The sequence below is a fragment of the Fukomys damarensis genome, unplaced genomic scaffold (assembly GCF_012274545.1).
Source record: "Fukomys damarensis isolate Sample0158 unplaced genomic scaffold, DMR_v1.0_HiC HiC_scaffold_35, whole genome shotgun sequence".
In the NCBI taxonomy this organism is placed as follows: domain Eukaryota; kingdom Metazoa; phylum Chordata; class Mammalia; order Rodentia; family Bathyergidae; genus Fukomys; species Fukomys damarensis.
The window spans coordinates 37,438,094-37,459,425 of record NW_022900947.1 but is presented as its reverse complement, the minus strand read 5'-3'; the positions used below and the strand labels follow the sequence as shown (position 1 = coordinate 37,459,425).

At 37.5% G+C, this 21,332-nt stretch overlaps 1 protein-coding gene across 1 annotated transcript in view; it reads left to right on the top strand.

Moving 5' to 3' along the window:
• Positions 1–21,332, top strand: part of Corin (corin, serine peptidase) — a 243,289-nt gene that overhangs the window by 29,192 nt on the left and 192,765 nt on the right. The window contains exons 2-3 of the mRNA XM_019209977.2: positions 1,240–1,384; positions 15,216–15,410. Of these exons, the coding sequence (XP_019065522.1) occupies positions 1,240–1,384; positions 15,216–15,410 (340 nt within the window). The remainder of the gene's footprint in view (positions 1–1,239; positions 1,385–15,215; positions 15,411–21,332) is intronic.

Genomic DNA, 21,332 nt, shown 5'->3' with positions numbered 1-21,332 from the left:
TGCCGGGGAAGTCCCACAGACTTGCCAGGGAAGTCCTGATACTATTACAGGATCATTCTGTCGGAACAAATTCTTGATTATGATAAGGGCTACTATCAAAAGTCATTCATTTTTAAAATGTAGATACTTATTTCAGAGGAAGAACTAACCAAACCTTGCGATGCATGGCATGGACTGATGATGGAATCAGGAGTCTCTCGATTGCCAGCGTAGTGGAGTGTTTCTGAATACCCCTTGGAGGTCTGGAGAGAACTAGTTTGTAGGTATAGAAAGAGAAGATTCACTTTGGCTTTGGATATGTTGAAAAAAGGAGCTGCTAACCACAAAGCACTGGAAATAAATGATAAAACTTGAGAGGAAGTTCGGACTCAAGAAAAGTTCAGAAGATACTTGCATGGAAGTTATAGTTCAAGCTCTGAAACAGAGGGAAAAGGGCAGAGTCAGAAGTTTAAGAGAGAATCATGGGGAATATTTTCATTAAGGTCTTAAGGAGTAGCATATGGTGAGTTATGCCCTCTGCTAATGTTTTTAATAAATAAATCCCCAGACATTGTTTCTGGTGAAAGATTAAACTGAACACATTTGAAAGCATTTGATGATAGTAAATTTATGTGAACAATCCTGTGTTGCCTCATGATGCTGTCACAGTGGAGGGGACCAGGGACAGTGTGGACTGCTGAGCGTGTCCTCAGGGCTGTTAATGTCTAATGGGCAAACAGGACAGTCTTTCACTGTTCATCCTGTCACTAAATACAACTGAGTAACTTTTAATCCTGTTGAATATTGATGACTGAAAGTTTATTTTATCTAGATTCATGCCAACTTGGGTTAAGACTAATGAGACAAATAAAAATGACGTGTGGTTAATGTCCTGTCTCTACCTACTCACCAATATTTTATCTTCATAGCCAATCTTTGCTTATAGCTCTGGGACAGGGTGAATTCTTGCCATAGTGATTAATAGCTCTTTGGAATAATACCAGACTGGTAAAAAAATCAGGCTGGAATACCATTAAAAGTCTGTTTACTATGGAAAAATGTTTCAGAAATAGAAGACCTGTTGTTTTGTTTATTAGTGTGATTTGGTGACTAATCGCATTTCACACCCTCAAGTACACGCAGTAAAATCTCTTAGGAAAGCTCATGCTCTCAATGGAGAGTTGTAATCTAAAATTTATACCATGCAGTGCATTGCTTTGTAATATTAAATCCATGTTTCACTTTCTTCTCCTACTTTAGGTCTTGGGAGTGGATGACAGGGACATGGGGGATGGCTGCTCTCAGAAGCTGGCGACTGTTAATCTTCTCCGCTTCCTGTCACTGGTCCTGATTCCATGTGTCTGTGCTCTTGTCGTTCTACTGGTGATCCTACTCCCTTTTGTTGGTGGGTAATATCATTACTTAAGAGTCACAAAGTCAGAACTGAAATTACCATACTTTTTAGTGGTGATCACGACTTACCAATTAGTTAACCAGAAGTATCAAATAATAAGAGGATTAGCTGTGGACCTCTTAGGATAATATGTCAGTTTGGCCACTGTAATCATCTACCGGATATTGTTTTTAATATTAATTAGTTAAAGTCATTTAAGTTGTGATAACTAAATTAGTCCTTTCTTATTCCAACGGCCAATAAATATGTGAATATTGCTAAATATCTTTACTCATCAGAGAAATACAAGTAAAAACTACAAAGATATTCTATCTCATCTCAGTCAAAATGGCTATTACCAGACACGAAAAATAGTAATTGTTGGTGAGGATGTGGAGGGAAAGGGGCCCATATACACTGTGGTTGAAAATATAAATTAAGTACATCCACCATGGAAAATAGTATAGAGGTTCTTCAAATAACTCAAAATAATACTGCCATATAATCCAGTAATATCATTCCTGGGTATCTGAAATGAGATCCACATAAAAAAGAGATACTGCACACCTATGTTTATTGCAGCACTATTCACAGCAGCAAAATTAGGAACCAGCCTAGGTGTCCATCAACAGATGAATGGATAAAGAAAATAACACACACATGCGTGCAGTGTGCACACAATGGAGAGTTATCGACCCACAAGGAAGAAAATGAAGCCATGTCATTTACAGGAAAATAGAACTGGATGGGAATCTCCATGTTAAGTGGAATGATAGGCACAGAAAGACAAGTATTACATGTTTTCTTTCACATGTGAGAATTTAAAAAAGGTCACCTAAAAGTAGAAAGTAGAAGAGTAACTGTTAATGGAGGGGAAGGGAACAGGGAGGAAGAAGGCGAGGGAAGTGTAAGAGGGCAGAAAGGAGGGCGAATATGATCAAACCCAATATATGCGTGTATAGAAATGGGTTTTGCAGTAAAACTCATTACTTTGTATAATAAATATGTGTTAATAAATATTATAATAATAAAAACTAGTCCAGGGGCTCACTAGAAAGTAGAAGAGTAACTGTTAATGGAGGGGAAGGGAACAGGGAGGAAGAAGGCGAGGGAAGTGTAAGAGGGCAGAAAGGAGGGCGAATATGATCAAACCCAATATATGCGTGTATAGAAATGGGTTTTGCAGTAAAACTCATTACTTTGTATAATAAATATGTGTTAATAAATATTATAATAATAAAAACTAGTCCTTAGGGGCTCACAGTTGAGAGGAAAAGTGATTATTATCACACAAGGTGACATACAATGAGGATAGAGATATATAAAGGTGCTTTGGAGGAAGTCAGATAAGCCTTTATGAGAGGGGTAACACTTTAACCTTTAGTACTAAGCTAACAGACATACTGTCAGAAGGCAGTGGCTCATTTGGCAGAAAAAATGCCAAGTACAAAAGCAAAACCACGTGACAGAAGGAGATAGACTTAGGGAACTGGGTAAAAATTGGGTAATTGTGGGAACATGAAGTGATTGATAAACTCCAAATAACTTGAGATCTTGCATGTCATAGTAAGGGGTTTGGGCTTAAGCATCTATTGATCATTTGTTTTCACATTCTATCCCATGGAACTGAACTTTTGAGAAGGAGGCTCAATGATTGAATAATATTTGGTTGAACTTTCATTTTTAAAAATAGATTTTAAAGACACACTCTAAGCATCACCTACCAAAGTTTAGCCGGGCAGAAATCAGCAACCAAGTAATATATGTGACAGGTTAATTTACTTGTATATGTCTCTTACTGTCTCTTTTAAGTGAACAGTAGTCTAAAATGAAAAAGTGAACTCTTGGGAAGAAATAACAATTACCACTGGTAGCTGCCTAGTGAGTAGTCAGGATTCTTCTTTGGATGCATGCAGTCAGCAAGATAAATAAGTAGCACCATGATGCTGATCTAATTGCACTGATACTGATTTTGAATTTTTTATTGTATTAAAACCATCTATTATATTCTCATTTATTGGTTTCTAAAAGTTATACATTTAAAACTTACAAAGCAAGTTACAGTAAAATAAGGTTCCTATTTATTGCAGATATTAGGATCTTACATGCTATTTTGAAAACAATACATTTTTCCCTTTGTGTACATGGGGAATGGCATCTAAGACCTTTTTGGATACCAAAACCCACAGATGCTCAAGTGCCTGAAATAAAGTGATGTAGTATTTGCATGTAACCCATAAGCATCCTTTCAAAATCATCTCTAGATTATTTATAACACCTTAGTACAATGGTAATGGTACATAAATAGTTGCTATACTGTCTAGGGAATAATAAAATATAAAGTCAGTACATGTTCAGTGCAGATGAAACTGTTTTTGCCCTCAATACTTTCCATTTATAATTGGTTGAATCTCTGAACATGAAAGGGGGATTGTCTTTATCTGCTACAAAAAAATGCTTGAAAAATCACTGCTATGGATGGTGGGTCACCAATGGAAAAGCTTCCCCAGCGAGGAGAAATCTGATCATATTTGTATGCAAAAAACTATGGAACCAGACACTGAATTAGAGGCAAAAAGAAAGAAAGGCGGGGAGACAAGTTTGGTAGTCTGGCTAAATAAAAGGTGTGGAAAATTTGAAATGAGGCACTAAATCATATTGACTGGATTTTGGTGAGGAAGAGGAGAAAAGAAAATCAAGGCTGACTCCTGGGTTTCTGGCTACGAAGGTGATTCACCAGGTGATTCTGGTGCCATCTGTGAATGTAGAAAGTAAAGGCTGAGGGTGGGCACAGTGGACATTTGGTTTGTAAGTTAGAGATACTGTGGAGCACCCCAGAACAGTGGAACTGTACTGTAAGTGCATTTGTCTCGAACAGTTCAACTGTGCAGTTCAACTGGGCCAAGACTAGAACTCAAACATGTTGCCTTCCTAAGGGAATTTGAAGAGAAACCCAGGTGATTTGTGTTATTTGAATTATGTGTTGATCTTAGAATTTAACTCCAGTCCACTGTTAGGATCTGGAGCTAGAGACACCAAGAAGAGAAGCTGAGGCAGGAGCCCCGACTGGAGTTAAAGACATGGAGTCTCAGTGGTAGCTGAAAGAGCAGGCGTCGTTAAACTGTGAAGGCAAAATGTACTGGTTAAGAGCTAAGAGCAAAGCAATGGGGGAAGCTAGGGCTTAAGGATAGACCTGGAAAGAGGAGAAAGCAGGAGATAGAGGAGAACTGGTCAAAAGGGACTGGGAATTTGGGGTTTTGTGGGTCCCAGGGAAGGTGAGACACATCAGAGGACAGAAGGTGACCAAAAGGCCCTGGGACAGAAAAATCACCTCATTCTCAGCACCTGTCTTCCCTTTCAGGGCCTTTCTGTAGTTCCTTGTCACTTTATGTTTTGTTAAGGGTTTATAGTTAAGCATCTCTGGAGAGGTCTGACTGATAGGAGCTTCCTTAGTCACACCACTGTCATTTAAAAAAGTTTAGTTTCTCTTGCTACTATGTTCAGTGTTTTGTGAACACTAAGCGTATTTCCTTTCATTCTTGAGGTCTCACATGAATATGAATTTAAAACAGACCTTTAAGTGCCTCAGTGCTTAGGAGCTTCTGAGTCAGAGGGCAGAGGGAGGAATGCTATTAAAGCGATGCTTTAAGTCAGTTAATTTTACTGATTAAATAAAAAATTCACTGCTCTATTGAGATTTCATTTTTAGACCATGTAATTCTATCACTTACGGCGTATGATTCAGTGACCTCCAGTGTGCGTTTACAGATAAATGTAATCATCACCACGGTCAGTTTTAGAACCCTAATTTCCTCAGAAAGAAGTCCTGTGCCCTGTGGCCACCACTGCCTTTCTCCCCATCTCCTTACTCCAGCTCTAAATAACCATAAACTATTTTCTGTCTTTATAGATTGCCCGGTTCTAGACATTTCATATAAGCACATGTGGTCTCTTGTGACTAGCTTCTTTCACTTAGAATAAAGTTCTTAAGGTCCATCCAACTTAGAGTGTGTATCAACATTTCCTTCCTCTGGATGGCTGAATAATATTCCATTGTATGGATGTAATAACGTTTATCCATTCATCAGTTAATGGATATTTCGGTAGTTTTCCTCTTTGGTTTATTTTGAATTACTCTTAATAATTTTATGAATCTAATGTATAAATTTTTATGTAGAATTACATTTTCATTTCTCCTGGGAGTATACCAGGAATGGGTTTTAATATTGCTTATATATGCTCATATATATTTTTTGTAAGCAATCCTCAATGTTATTTTGTTTATATGTGGTAAAAGTTTAGAGAACACAAATCTCCTCATACATCTTCAAAGGCATTCTTTTTTTTTGTTTTGTTTTGTTTTGTTTTTGAGACAGGGTCTCACTATGTACTTAAGACTGACCTGGAACTCACTATGTAGCCCAGGATGGTCTCGAACTCACAGCAATCCTCCTGCCTCAGCCTCCCAAATTCTGGGATTATAGACATGTGCCACTTTTTTTTTTTTTTTTTTTTTTTTTTTTTGTGGTACCGGGGATCGAACTCAGGTCCTTGCACTTATGAGGCAGGCCACTGAACCGCTGAGCTAAATCCCTGGCCCTCAAAGGCATTCTTTTTATAAATTCTGTACCAATAATATCATACAGCCACACTGAAGTAATATCTGCCCAAATAAACATTTCCTATTTTGTAACTGAGATGTTTATTTGTAGTGAACAATACAACTGTTTTATATCTTTGCTTTAAAAAATCTCATTAATTATGCTTATTTTAAAAAATGTTCTGAAGGGAGGTCGGGGACAATGGGAAAAAATGAGAACCAAGACCTGTCATGTAAAGGTACAAGATCCCAATGATGAATGTAACTGTACTGTATACCTAAAATGTACCAAAAAACTCAATTAAAAATGTTCTGTTCAATGGAAATTCATAACTCTGTGGTCTCCCAAACTTATTTTTGTGTCTGTGGGGGCCACTGAGGAATCCTGTGATGGTGATTGTGTACAAATAATAGCAGAAGTTCCAGCTTCAAGAGGCAAACAGATAATAATGAGAAAATTATTGATTAGGCAAAAATAAAAAAGCCTTCTGCTAACAAACACGGATGTGCAGCATGCCTCTCATTTTTTCTGTTTTGGTTTCTCTTGTGCATAAAGTCAAGATAGTGAAAAGATTTCTGACAATGAACGTGGAGTGCTTTGACTACCTGCTGTTGCAGTAGGCCTCAGAAGAGAGCAGCAGTTTATTACGTATCACCCAAACCTCTCACCTGGGGCTGCAGAGGTGTAGTTTAGCTTCATTTTTCTGAATTTGTCAGGGACTTGAGTTGTTTCTTTCCTTACGACTTGGTCACAAAGGTTTAGACTTCAAAATAAGCATTCAGGTTTTGAAGGAAGTTGAAAGAGAAATTGTAAAGTGAGAAAGTCTGTTTACACCGGGGTTTACTTTCTTGGGTGACATTGTAATAGTGATAAAAGAGCATGTAATTTGGTATCAGAAGTTCTAGGTGTCCAACTTAGTCTATCGTTTATTGGCCATTTGACTTTACATATTTTACCTTCTCTGTAAGAGGAGGAATAATCACTTTTCTGTAATGGAAGTCAAATGCAGCATTATTTGTGAAAGTTTTTTTAAAGATTATAAAGTTCATTATGAAGGTAAATTGTTTTTATTTGCTTATGAATAGTTATTTTCAGGTAATTATCTTAATGCAATATCTGAATAACAGTAATCCCCCAAGTTGTCATAGTAATATAATCCATAACTCTCACCATCCCACAATCAGTACATTCAAATTGCTCATAAAGTAGCTAGAAAGAAACACAAGTGACTTGATTAAGGCTGTCATGACAAGTTTTGCATGTCTTTTATACTTAAGTCTGAGACTTGTATTCAGAGACTAATTTATTTCTTAAAAGAACTACAGGTGTACCAGTTTGTACTGCCAATACCTGACTATGAGTCAGTTTATACCATGAAGTACTTAGCAGAAATTGAATTAACCCTTACCCTAAACTTTATGTGTGCATATTATAATATATGTAAATATAAAGTATAACTAGTGTAAACATATACATTATCATGCAACATTAGAATAAAATTATTTTTCTATAAAGAGGAATACTTAAAAGAAAGTTGCGCATGTTTATGCTGCTCTTTTTTTTTCCTCACTGAGTTTATTGGTACATTCTAGGTATACAGTACAGTTACATTCATTACTGGGATCTTATACCTTTACATGACAGGTCTTAATTCTCATTTTTTCCCCTTATCCCTGCCCTCCCTTTACCCTCCTTCCCCTCCCCATTTACAAACATTTTATTTCCATATTTTCATTTTCTCCTATTTTTTCTTTCCCTTATTACCTTTTCCCTACCCTTCCCACTTTCCCTACACCTTTAGCCCTTTTCTTCCCATTTCACAGTGTCAGTTATCTCATTAGGATCTTATGTACTATTGCAGTTTATTCACACCAGAGAAACTTTTTGGTATTTACACGTGTGATTTATTTATTTCACTTAGGAGTATATCCTCAATATGTATCCATTTTCCTATGAATGAATCTAATTTCTCATTTTTTTATGGCTGAGTAGTATTTCATTTTATAGAAAAACCATATCTTCTTTATCCAGTTTCCAACTGATGGGCTGATGGGCTGTTTCCAAGTTTTAGCTATTACAAACTGTGCCGCTATAAACATAGGTGTGCATATATCATTGTGACAGGATTCTTTTAATTCTTTTGGAAAGATACCCAGCAGAGGGCTACCTGGGTCAAATTAGAACCTCTAGTCCCAGCTCTTTGAGGTATCTCCATATTGATTTCCATAGCGGTTGCACCAGTCTGCACTCCCACCAACAATGGAGAAGGGTTCCTTTCTCCCCACAACCCTGCCAACATTTGTTATTGAGTGAGTTCTTGATGGCATCTGCTGCTCTTTTTTTAAACAAACATCTATTGAGAGCTCATCCTGGCCTCCATCATTCTAATCTCTGCCTCTATAAGTTTGACTATTTCAGATTTCTCATGTAAGCAGGGTGATGTAGTGTTTATCTTTCTAGAGCCTGGTTTATGTCACATAGCATAAAGTCCTCCAGGTTTATCAGAGTTAACACAGATATCAGGATCTCCTTATTTTTCAAGTCAATAATACCAATATCAATATCTATATCTATACCACCTCTTAATCTATTCACGTACTGATGAATGTTTGAGTAGTTGCCATTTCTTGGCTATTGTGAGTAAAGTTGGAATGAGCATGAATTATAGAGAGGAGATGATTCCAATTCCTTGCATATAAATACCTCAACATGAGGTTGGTAGATCAGAAGGGTAATTCTATTATCGTTTGTTTGCAAAACCTCTATCCCATTTTCCACAGTGAGTGTACATTCTACATTGCCATCAACAGTAAACAAGGGTTACTCTCTCTCCACATTCTTTCCAACATTTGTAATCTTTGTTGTTGTTATCCTAACAGATATGAAGTGATAGCTTGCTATGGTTTTGAGTTAGATTCCCCTGACAATTAGTGATGCTATTTTCTATTTGTCTGGTGGCCATTACTATGTATATTTTGGAAAAATGTCTATTTTATCATTTGCTCATTTTTAAAAAACATTGGATTGTTTTATTGTTATAGAATTGTAGTAAGTTGTCCTTATATAATTTTCATATTAACCCTTTATCAGATATATAATTTGGAATTATTTTTCCATTACCTTTTCATTTTGTTTTTTGCTTTGTTGTATATAAACTTTCTAGTTTGATTTAATTCTACTCTCAATTTTGCCTTTCTGCCTATGCTTTTGGTGTCATACCAAGAAATCATTATTAATCAACATTGAAAAAAATAAAATAGGGCCAGAGATTTAGCTCAGTGGTGCTTCAGTGGTGCTGCCGCCTGACTCGCAAGCACAAGGTCACAAGCCCTGTCCCTCCCCAAGAAGAATAAAATAATTAGGAATAAACCTAACCTAGGAAGTGAGAAACTTGTACAAAGAAAACTATCAAACACTGGTGAAAGAAATTACAGCATGAACAAATAAATGGAAAGATGTTTTGAGTTCCTTGATTGGGCAAATTAATATTATTAAAATATCCATATGACTAAAACTGATCTATGCATTCAGTGTAGTGTCCAGCCAAATCCTGGTGGCATTTTTCAGAATAATACATAAAACAATTCTAAAATGCATATGGAACTGCATAGGCCCCATACAATGGAAACAAGAACAAGGCTAGAAGCATCGTACTTCCTGATTTCAAAATATGTTACAAAGGTACAGTAACCAAACCAGTATGGCATGGCATAGCAACAGGACGTGTAGACCACCAATGGAACAGAATAAAAAGAACAGGAACACCTGGTCTTCTGATCTTCAACAACAGTGCCAAGAATACACAGTGGAAATGGGATAATTTCTTGAACAATTAGTGTTTGGAAAAACTGGACATCCACATATACATATTTGTTTTGTGTTATTGGTGGCACTGGGGTTTGAACCCACGGCCTCATGTGTACTAAATAAAATTCTTACATATAGAATTTAAGTCAAAATGGATTGAAGACTAAAAGTAAGGCTTAAAAACTCATAGAGGAAAAAGTAGGAAATAGAGCTTTTTGATGTTGGTCTTAGCAATGATTTCTTAGTTCACTGGGATTTTTAAAAAGTATGTCTGGCTTCCAGGTGAAGAATGGCTGAAGCGGGTAAAGTATGTGGCAAGGGATCCTATATAAATGCATGAGGTACAGTCCGAACTGTTTTTTTCAGATTCTTGTTCATTTCAATTTAATGGTCTAAAAGTCTCATTAGAATGCTCCCCTTTCCCAGTCTGTTAAAGACTTGACTTCAAAAACTCATTCACTCAACTGCAATCTAAATTAAATTTTCTTAGTTAAGCGTAGCAGTGCATGCCTATAGTACTAGCACTCTGGGAGGCTGAAGCAGAAAGATTTCAAGTTTGAGCCCAGCCTAGGCAACTTGGTGACTTAGAGAAAAGGGCTGGGGGTGCAGCTCGATGTGAAGGTCCTGGGTTCAAGCCTCAGTGCCCCCACCTTAACTTGTCTTAACAATGAGTTTATAAAAATGGCCCAAGGAAACCTTTCTAACTTTGTTTAATGCTATGAAAGGTATGCGTTTGGCTTATTAATTAATTTTTGTAAGGAAATGAAAATAGAAACATTTTAATGGTATGGAGAGTATAGAAAAAAATTCATTTTTCTTGAACTCAGAAGAAACATTTGTCTTAAAAAATGATTTCCTTTCCCAAAATGCTGCATGAGCTGGAGATCACTGAATTTAAATGCTTTTCTTTTCTCTTAGCCAATTTCATAGCAGCTTGTGGCTTTTACAAGAATTTGGAATCATAAGAATCTTAATTTCTTAACTTGCAATGTTACATTTTGAAGATAATTTTACCATGGAGAACACACACAAGATTCTGTCTGCTCTTCTGATTTGACTCCATATTACATATTAAAATCTTCAAATTCTTTTCATAACAACAGCTTTTTGGTGCAATTTTCTCTATAAGGATCTTAAACATGAGAGTATTTTTTTTTTTTCTTAAGCTCCAATCATGAAATTATATATTATGTTTCAGGATTTTTGGAATGGTGTTGAAAACTTTGTTTTTGTTTTTTTTTTTTAGACAGGGTCTCACTATGTAGTTGAGACTGACCTAGAACTCATTATGTAGCCCAGGCTGGTCTCAAACTCACAGCGATCCTCCTGCCTCAGCCTCCCAAATGCATGTACATTACAGGCATGTACCACCATGCCCAGCTTGGTGTTGAAAACTTTGTACACAAAGCATGGTTGATGGGCAGCTGCATTAGCATCATCTAGGAGGTTGGGAGAAGTTCAGGTTCTGGGGTTCCAGGACCCTCTCCATATCTGCTGCACTGTGCTTCCTGCTGCTCTCATTGCCCTGCAATCTGCTTGTGCCCTCTTTCTGTTCTTTTTGAGCTACTACATTTTGTCCTACCAAGGCTGCCAAAGTGTTTTTTATTGCATTTGAAATTCATATGTATTCGAACAAGACTTTAAAACAAGGAGCCAAGCAAGCATGGTGGCGCACGCCTATAATCCCATACTTGGGAGGCTGAGGCAGGAGTATCACCATGAGTTCATGGCCAGCCTGGGCTACATAGTGTGACCTGTCTCAGAAAAAAGCAAAACAAAACAAAACATAAAACAGACAAACAAGGAGACAATCTGTTCTCCGTTTGTTCACATTCACTCCTGTTTATCGTTAGTTGGCACTGGCATTGCTTTCTTCCACTCTCGTGTGCCATCCAGATTTCATCTTGGTTTTAACTTCTCCCCCTTGAGCTGCTCTGCAAATTGGCCTTCATTTGATGACTTCTGAAGTCCCTCTATCTCTCTGGTCACCCTGAGTTTCCTTAAACTCATCTTCCTTTACCTAACTGCTGAATGTAGTCAGGGTGTCGGTCCTAATCTCTTTTCTCACTTTGCACTTTACCTTTCTCCATCCATTCCCATCAATTCATTTGGCATTCATGTATTCAACAAACAACTAATGAGGCCAGCATGAGTGCTAGGCTCTTTCTGAGTACCGGAGACACAGACCTGCTTAAGAAAGACAACCCTACCTGGGTCTGTGTGCTACATGTAAGCAGCGTGTGCCCTGGAAACACAAGGAAGGGGCCCATCTGGGAGTCTGGCGAGGCCTCAAGAGAAATCTTGATTGCTCTAGATTTGGGCTTTTCCCCCTTATGTTTCATAGGCATTTATATTCAATATGTGCATAATAATAACAACAAAAAGAAGCTCTCACAAACCTATTCTTCATTCCTGTCGTCTATTGTATTAGTCTGGCTAGACTGGAGTGTTAACAATAAAAACAAACAATCCCCAAATACTAGTGGCTTAAAAACAGCAAAGGTTAATTTCTCTTGAATGCTGTGTGTCCTTTGCAAGATGGCAGGACTGTGTTGATCTAGGTCCTTCAGAGGCTAAGTTCAAGGACCAGCCCCTATCTTTGTGGCTACTGTGCCAGAGGACAGGAAGCTCTTATATCAGCAATAAAATAAGCGTCCCACTCTCTAGAAGCAACCCTTGTTAGGCCAAGGGGTGCAGCCCCACCATTTGGCCCAACAGAATGGGAGAGGAGCGTTGCAGTATGGATGAGAGGCACTAAAGAGGGGCGCACTCATCACGGATGGAAGCCCTTGTTCTTACGGTCGTTCAGACCAGAAATCTTGGAATCCTGTGAAAACCCTTTCCTTGTGTCCGTTTTGTATTTGCCTCTGGAAAAGCTCTCCCAATATTTTCTTTGCTCTTACTGCTTTCACCTGATGCAATGCCTTTTTTCTCACTTGAATATCACAATAGTCTTTCATCACTGGCTTGACCCCTTTCATACATCACCTGCTGGCTGCCACTGTGATCTAATAAAGCTCCATCTGACTCAAGGCTCTTCAAAAGATCTTCGTCACAACAAGATAAGTTCCAAAACTCTAACAAGACTTACCATTCACATCTGGCTTCTCCTACTTGCCAGCCTTTTCTCTTACTAGTCCCCTCTGTGTTACCCATGTTTGAATACCTTGTCCTACACTTTTCTGTGTCTTTTGCTCTTTGTGCTGTCTAGAAAAAATGCTCCCCTCACTATTATAGAGCCCCCTTGCCTACACATACTTTTCTCAAACTAGCAAATATGTAATCCTCTTCTAAATTTGCAAGAAGTATTTACTCCCCAAAGAGAGCTTTCCTGATCTTCTCAAATGGAAGAGCAACTTCTACTCTACTTCATTGTCACAAGCTTGTCCTTCCTATGCATATCATCCTTAAAGCAGTCACAACATGGTTTATATTTTTACATTCATGCCTGCCTCCTCAACTAATATATAAACATCTTGATGGTAAGAACCTTTACCTAAGTTTTGTGTTTCAGCAGACTAAGTATGAAGTTCCTGGCACATAGGAAATTCAAAGTAAACATGTTATATGTGGCTACAGACACAAAGATAAGGAATTAATTTTAAAATCACATCATAGTCAGATAAATTTTGAAAGCATATAATGGTTCATTTTTAAAAGAACAATATTCTTCATCAAGGTATGAAGTGTGTAGGAATGTACATATATGTCTGTGTGTCACATCCCAATCAAATTCGTGGGTAATTACTCTTAATAAGATTCAGTTGCCTTCTCTTTAAAACTGTGACAAGGGACTAATTATGTCACTCATTTCATAGAGTTGTTGGAAGGCTATCTCAATTGAGGCCTATAGAGAAGGCATTTAGGAGCAGTTATTATTTTCCTATTGCTATTATATCTCCACTGCTATTTCTCTTACCAAAACTTGGTAAATTAAAACACAAATTTATTGTATTAAGAGTTATGAAACTCTGTAGTCCAAAATAGGTCCCACAAGATGAAAATTAAGGCATTCTCTCTGGAGGATCTAGGTGACAATTCGTTTCCTTGCCTTTTTTTAGCATCTAAAGGTTGTGCACACTCATCCCGTGGCTTATGGCCTCTTTTCTCTTCAAAACAAGCAATGTCCTTTTGATTCTTCTCATACTTCATGACTCTGACACGTAGTTTTTTCAGTTCTCTCTTCTGTGTATTAAAACCCTTGTGAATACCTTGGAGTCACCTGAATAATTTAGTCTCCTGCTCCTGCATTTCATTTAGAGTCCTCTGGCAGATGAAATTGTTGACCTTAGCTAGAAAACAGCTGCTTTTCTATTTTGATTTGGGGTTAATGTTTTCCAAGTGTCAAGCACATGTAGAGAGATTTTTTCCATAGCCTGATATTAAACATTTTATTTATATTTCCTTTGCCTTTAATGGTCCATGGGTCTGTTTAGAAAAGCGAGAGCCAATTAGAACATTCACTGCAAATGCTTTTAGTGAAAAAAAAAATGTTTCCCTTTGGTACTTCTATGGCCAGATCAATATCACAGTCAATTATTTTCGTTGACTCTGGAAACACAGCCTGTAGCCTATTTTGTTTGGGTTAAAAGTACACCATCTCTTTGAAAGTTTTAAAGCTTCTACCTAAAGACAAAGCCAGGTGACTCTCAATATTTTTAGGTTTGAGTCTTTGTTTTGTCTGCTTAGATGGATACGTTTTTAAAGTGGCCAGCTGATAACAGTTCAATGACAATTTTTTATTTCAGGTAATTCTATTTTACAGCGTCTGGTCATTACTTTCTCATCTTATTTTGTGCTTTTTGCTCCTATGACTGAAATCTTGGTGACTAGCTGAGCTCTGTTATTTTTGTTTACATGCTCTGTAGAGTTCCCTGAAGTTTAGCTGCCAACTCTGGGGGAGATACAAGTTGAGAGAGGCATATTGTCTCCTTTGGTGGCAGATACACTACCGAGCTAGTCATGAGTGAGACTGAGAAAACTTCCTGGGTCCTGGGAGTACACAGTCATGTGGAAATTAAGAAACTGAGCAAACTATAAAATTTGCTACTTCTTTTGTTGTTTAGTGATGTAAACTCCCAAGTGAGGTAAGAAAATTCTTTGGGGACCAGGAAATTTAGGTAGGATAGTCAGTCTCTAAGCCTGAAGTTCTCAACAGAGCTATTCTTTCTCACAGGGCTGTGTGATTTGTTGTAGCAGAGAAACTCTCCTGGCTGTCTTTGTGAAAGAGGGCATTGCAGTGCCCACTGTCTTGCTCTTTGTGTTTGTCTCTATGGAAAGCAACTCTAGTGGTATGTGATATATACATTTTAAGCTCAGGCTGGTCTTGAACTCAGGATCCTCCTGCCTCAGCCTCCCAAGTACTGGGATTACAAATGTGTGCCACCAGGCCCAGCTCTAGTAATGTTTCAAAATATTTTTTTTTCTGCCCCCAGGACAGAAAACCTATTTTAAATCAAATGAAAGTGAACCTTTGGTCACTGATGGTGAAGTTCAAGGGCCTGATATTATTCATATAAATACAGTATACAACAAGAGTACAGTGACACCTACTGCTCGGCCCACCCAACACCATCCAGCCTGGGACGTGGAAACTCCTCTCCGTGGGGACCAGCGTCACAGGAATACAAGTAAGTTGAGGTGCTGAATGAGAGTGGCCGTTAATGTCTGTTGAACCCACAGGTAGGTTTTTAATTGCTGCGAGCAGCCCTCTCAATTCCTTGTTATACACGGAGCTCCAGTGATCTGGGAAGCCTAGGGAAGTGCCCTGTCTTACCCACGAAATGCCAGTGTCTCCACGGTCCAGAACGAGCCCGGGTAAGAAATGAGACTGTGTCCAAGCCTTTCAATCTTTCTGGGATATAAAAACTATGCTGCTTGCTTATTATGAAAGCTCATACAAATGTTTTCCAGGTATTATTTTGAGATGCTTAAGTTAGTAAGTTAAGTTACTCACGTCGTTGGTTCTGTGCAGGAGGGATCCCCATTACATCATGAATGGCAAGTGGTTTAAAGGGGTCATTCCCCTGTTTGCTTTTGAGCTATCGGTGTGCTCTTCGTATCTTGCTTCCCTTTCCCCCTCTTTCAGTGGCTGTGAAAGTTGGTGCACATGTTGGTGACTGAAAATCACACCTTGAGAAAAATGGCATGTGCAAAACTCAAATGAAAGGATTTGTTACTACAGAAAAAGAGCTGGGAGAAAAATTCCTGGGGGTGAGGGACAGTGACACACACGGTGGCAGACATCACAGTCTGGAATGTGACTCTGTCCCTTGATAACTTTCTGATCTTGAGTCAATCACTCAACTTCTAGACTGCTGGGTGTGAGTGGGTTTTTGTGGAAAGGGCCAAGGAACTTCAGCCATGATCCAATAGAGATGATAAAGACTGAGACCTTTTCCCACAGTTGTTTTGCCTATTTGCCACTTATTAAGAAGATAAGGTTATATGGTTGGAAATTACCCAATGCTCACCCATCCATGGTGGTTTTCTTTCCTTTCTTGTTCATGAAACCCACACTGGGATATCACATTTTAGGTCTGTGATGGAGTTTTATTTTGAGCCAGAAAGGGAAGGATTAAGCTGCCTTTTAGCTATCATGGTATATGTTTTCTAGTCTTTGATGAATTGCAGGATTACTCTATTTCTCTAGCCTCCAAAAGACAGACTGCCTGGATTCTATTGTTTCACCATGTTAATACATATAAGTGTATTAACTATTTGTCATGCTTAGTGTTCACTGGAGATTTGTAGGGAGATGGGTTCATGATCTGCAAACCATGATTAGGTCACGCTAAATTTATTTTCCTCATAACTTTAATTTTGAGGTTTTGTTCAGGTATTAAACACTTCATTACTTGAGAGGACTGTGTTTTCCTTCAGAAGTGCAGAGATAATCTAAATAGAAACAGCCAAGTTAATGTGGTTGCAATTACAATTATCATTTTCTTCTACTAAGTGGATTTGTCTGTAGCGCGAAAGTTCCATCATTTGTAAAGATTCAGATAAGGTTGACAAACATGTACAACAAAGCATAATAAAACATATGGCGGTTACTGCTCAGTTTTTAAGTTTGATAGACATCTGGTTGACTCATTTTTTTCTTCCTCTGGCTGGCACACTGCTGGAGAATATGAGTACAATATGATATCTAGAGGAAGTTCAAATGAAATTATAATGATTAAATGAAGAAGGCTGAAGCCTTTGAATGTGTGTGATTCCATGCTGTTAATGTATTTGATATTTTAGTCTTGAGTTTTTGTGTCATTCTGCACAGACTCTCAGTATATTGTTCACATTAACTGAAATTATTTATTGCGAAGTATTTGATAGTGCTAGCCTGTGACAATAGTTTTTGATAGTGTTCAAGACATGTTTGAATATTTTCTTTGTGCTCTTTATAATTGGCTGATGAGATTCTCAGGCCAGGAAGACCAGTTTTCAAGGTATGAAACTGAGTTAACATATCCAGTTATCACTTGCTGAGTAACTGGTACACATGGAATTGAGCTTCAGATCTTTAGACTCTCTGGTCAGTGCTCTTTCAAGTATTTCATACTTCTTTATGTAATTTTATTACTTGCTTGGGGTAGTCAGAGTGTACTGAATAAATTTTAAGGTCCAGAAGGGTAGAAGTAGTCTGTTTTTATTGGTGTATAGTACACAATAAAAAACTAATTGAATGAATAATTAAGTATATTTAAAATTTTTATTATGTCACATCACTTTTGTAAGTGATACATGATAATACTTTTGTCACTTGATATTTATTTAAGCAATTTTAAAAAAGTACTGTATATTTTTTAATGTTATACCTTGTAGCAGAGAACTTGTTTTTATCTCTCTGTTCCCTTATTATTATTCTCCAATTAAGATATTTTCAATTCCTGACACATGTAAAAGTTATTTAAGTGTACTTTAGTCCCAAAATACTATGGCCAGACATTCTGTGCTATCTAGATTTTTTGGGTAGGAAAACAAGGCTTGGCCTTCTAACAAAAGAAAGCAGGAAGTAGTCTTGCACTAAAAAATTTCCTCCTGTGGGGTCCTTAACATATTGTAGTTTATGAAGTTTTAACTGGAATAACCTTAGTATTATACTTTCTAGCACAGCTGGGCTTTGTGAATATGACATGAGCTTTATGTGAAATCTGTAATTTTAAAAGTTTTCATAAGTTGCATTTTGAAAACCAAACAAAATGTGGAAAAGAAAGAAAGCCCTACAGCTCACTTTTATGCTGTTTCAGCAAAGACTGTTTTCCCTAGGTTGGATCCTATATTTGGGTTTTAATTTTTCTTTCCTATACATTTTATAAGTATTTAAGCATATTTTGAACTTTAAGAAGGAAAGGAAAAAACTCTGACCAACCAACAGATTGGGTCACAGATAATGTGGTACGGACTAAAAGAACCTAAACACTCTGATCAGGAATTAGAGTGAAAAGGTAGTGGATCGGTACATGGAAAGTTCAACATGTTCTGCCCCTTCATCACACCTTTGATAACCAGCCTCCTCAATCTTCTCATTCATTCATTGTTTTAAAATATCTTTTTATTTTTGTTTTTGTTTTTTGAGACAAGGTCTCACTATGTAGTTGAGACTGACCTGGAACTCACTATGTAGCCCAGGCTGGTCTCGAAAGCACAGCGATCCTCCTGTCTCAGCCTCCCAAGTGCTGGGATTACAGGCGTGCACCACCACGCCCAGCTAAAATAACTTTTTTGAGATATTATTCATGTACCATGAAACTCACCTTTTTATTCTGTACAATTCAGTAGTTTTAATGTACTCACAAAGTTGTGCAACTGTCAGATATTTATCACTGTAAAAAGAAATGTGATATTCTTTGCTCTTTGTTTACCCTTTCCTGGAGCTCCTGGTTCAAACTAATCTGCTTCCTGTTTGCACTGATTCCTTTATTCTGAACCTTTCACACAAAGGACATCACGCAATATATATAGTCCTTTGTATCTGGCTTCATTCACTGAGCATAATGTTATCAGGATGCATCCATGCTATAGCATATTCAAGATATCATTCCTCTTGAGTGCTGAATAATATTTCACTGTATCATTGTACAGATATTTATCCATTTATCCATTGATGGGTACTTGAGTTCCTTCTGTCTTTTTATTTAAAAAATGAAATAATGTTTAAAAATTAATTTTATTGGTACATGGAAGGTATGCAATGTAGTGACATGCATCATTGGAAATTTGCACCTTTACAGAGTCCATCTTGGTTCTTATTTTTTCCCCATTCCCCGGCTCTCCCTTCAACCCCTCTAACCCTCCCTAACTATAAAGACTTTGTTTCCACTTTTTTCTTTTTCTCATATTAATTCCATTCTTTTCTTTCTTTTGTCCCGTCCCTCCAACTTCCCCTTCCCCTTTGCACCTTTTCTTCTTATTTTACATTGTCTATTATACCTTGTAGTCCTTATTTACACTTCCAGTTTCTCACACTAGAGAAACTATTTGGTATTTACACACATGTGTCCTATTTATTTCACTTAAGAGTATTGCCTCAGCATGCATCCATTTAGCTATAAATGTCTCTAGTTTCTCATTCTTTATGGCCAAGCAGTACTCCATTTTATAAAAAATACCACATTTTCTTTGTCCAGTCTCCTGTTGATGAGCAATTGGGCTGCTTCCAAGTTTTAGCTATCATGAATTGTGTTGCTATGAATATGAGTGCATATGTATGTATCATTGTGGTATGATTCTTTTAATTCTTTTGGGAAGATACCCAGCAGAGGAATAGCTGGGTCAAATGAGACCTCTAATCCCAGTTCTTTGAGGTATCTCTATACTGATTTCCACAGTGATTGCACCAGTCTACACTCCCACCAGCAGTGGAGCAGGATTCATTTTTCCCAGTGGCCCCACCCGTATTTGTTATTGGTTGATTTCTTGATAGCAGCCATTCTTTCTGAGGTGAGGTGGAATCTTAGTGTGGTTTTTGTCTGCATCTCTCAAGTGACCAGTGATGTTGAACATTTTTTTATATCTTTTTTGCTATTTCTACTTCTTTGAGAAATGTCTGTTCATCTCAGATGCCCATTTTTGGATTGGGTCTTTAAATTTGGGAGGTCTGATAGTAGACCTTTGTCTGAGGAAGAGCAGGTGAAAAGTTTTTCCCACAGTGTGGGTTGTCTCTTTAAAGTATTGGATATTTCTCTTGCCATGCAGAACCTTTTAATAAGAAGAAATCCTACTTGTTGATTGTATGTGTTAGGTTATAGGCAACTGAGGTTTTGTTTACAAAATCTTTTCCTACACCAATGTCTTCAACAGCCCTACCTAACCTCTCTCCAGCCAGTTTAGTGTTTCTATTTTAATATTAGATCTTTAATCCATTTTGATTTTAGTTTAGTGCACAGTGTGAGATACTGGTCTAGTTTTAATCCTTGGCAAGTTGAAACCCTCCAGCACCATTTATTAAAGAGGATATCTTTCATCCAGTGAGGATGTTTGGCTCCTTTGTCAAAGATGAGGTGGCTGAGTTTGTCCAGAGTTGTTTCTGCATCTTCTAATCTATTTCACTGATCGTCAGGTCTGTTTCTTTGCCAGTACCATGCTGTTTTTATCACAGTATCTTTGTAGTATAGTTTCAGGTTGTGGATGGTGATACCCCCTACCTTGTCTTGGTTGCCTAGAATTGCTTTTGCTATTCTTGGTCTCTGCTGGTTCCAATGAATTTTTGGATTGTTTTCTCAATGTCTGTGAAGTATGCTGCTGGAATTTCATTGGGATTGCATTAAATCTATAAAGCAGCTTTGGAAGTATGGCCATTTTCACTATGTTGATTATTCCTATCCAGGAGCAAGGGATGTCTTTCCATTTTCTGATATCTTCTTCAATTTCTTTCTGCAGAGTGTTGTAGTTTTCAGAGTAGAGGTGTTCAATTTCTTTTGTTAGGTGGATTCCTACATATTTCAATTTTTTGGATGCTATTGTGAAAGCAATTATTTATTCCACTTCTTTCTCAGTGAGTCTGTTTTTTTGTGTACAGGAAAGCTATTGATTTTTGTGTGTTGATCTTGTATCCAGCTATTTTGCTGAATTTGGTTTTTAATTATAGAAGACTTTTGGTAGAGTTCTTGGGGTCTTCTATATAGAGTATCATGTCATCTGCAAATAATGACAATCTGTCTTCTTAATTTCCTATCTTTATTGCTTTTATTTCTTTTTCTTGTCTAATTTCTGTGGTTAATGTTTCCAGAATTATATTAAACAGGAGTGGTGATAGTGGACATCCTTGTCTTGCTCATGATTTTAGTGTGATGGATTTCAGTTTTTGACCATTTAGTATGATATTGGCTGTTGGTTGCTCATGGATGGCTTTTATCAGATTGAGGTTTAGAGACCATCTATTCCAATTTTTTGCCAGGTTTTTATCATAAATGAATATTGGACTTTGTCAAATGCTTTCTCTGCATCTATTGAGATGATCATAGTGTTTTTGTCCTTGGATCTATTAATATAGTGTATTACATTTATTGATTTGCGTATGTGGAACCAACCCTGCTTCCCTGGGATGAATCCCA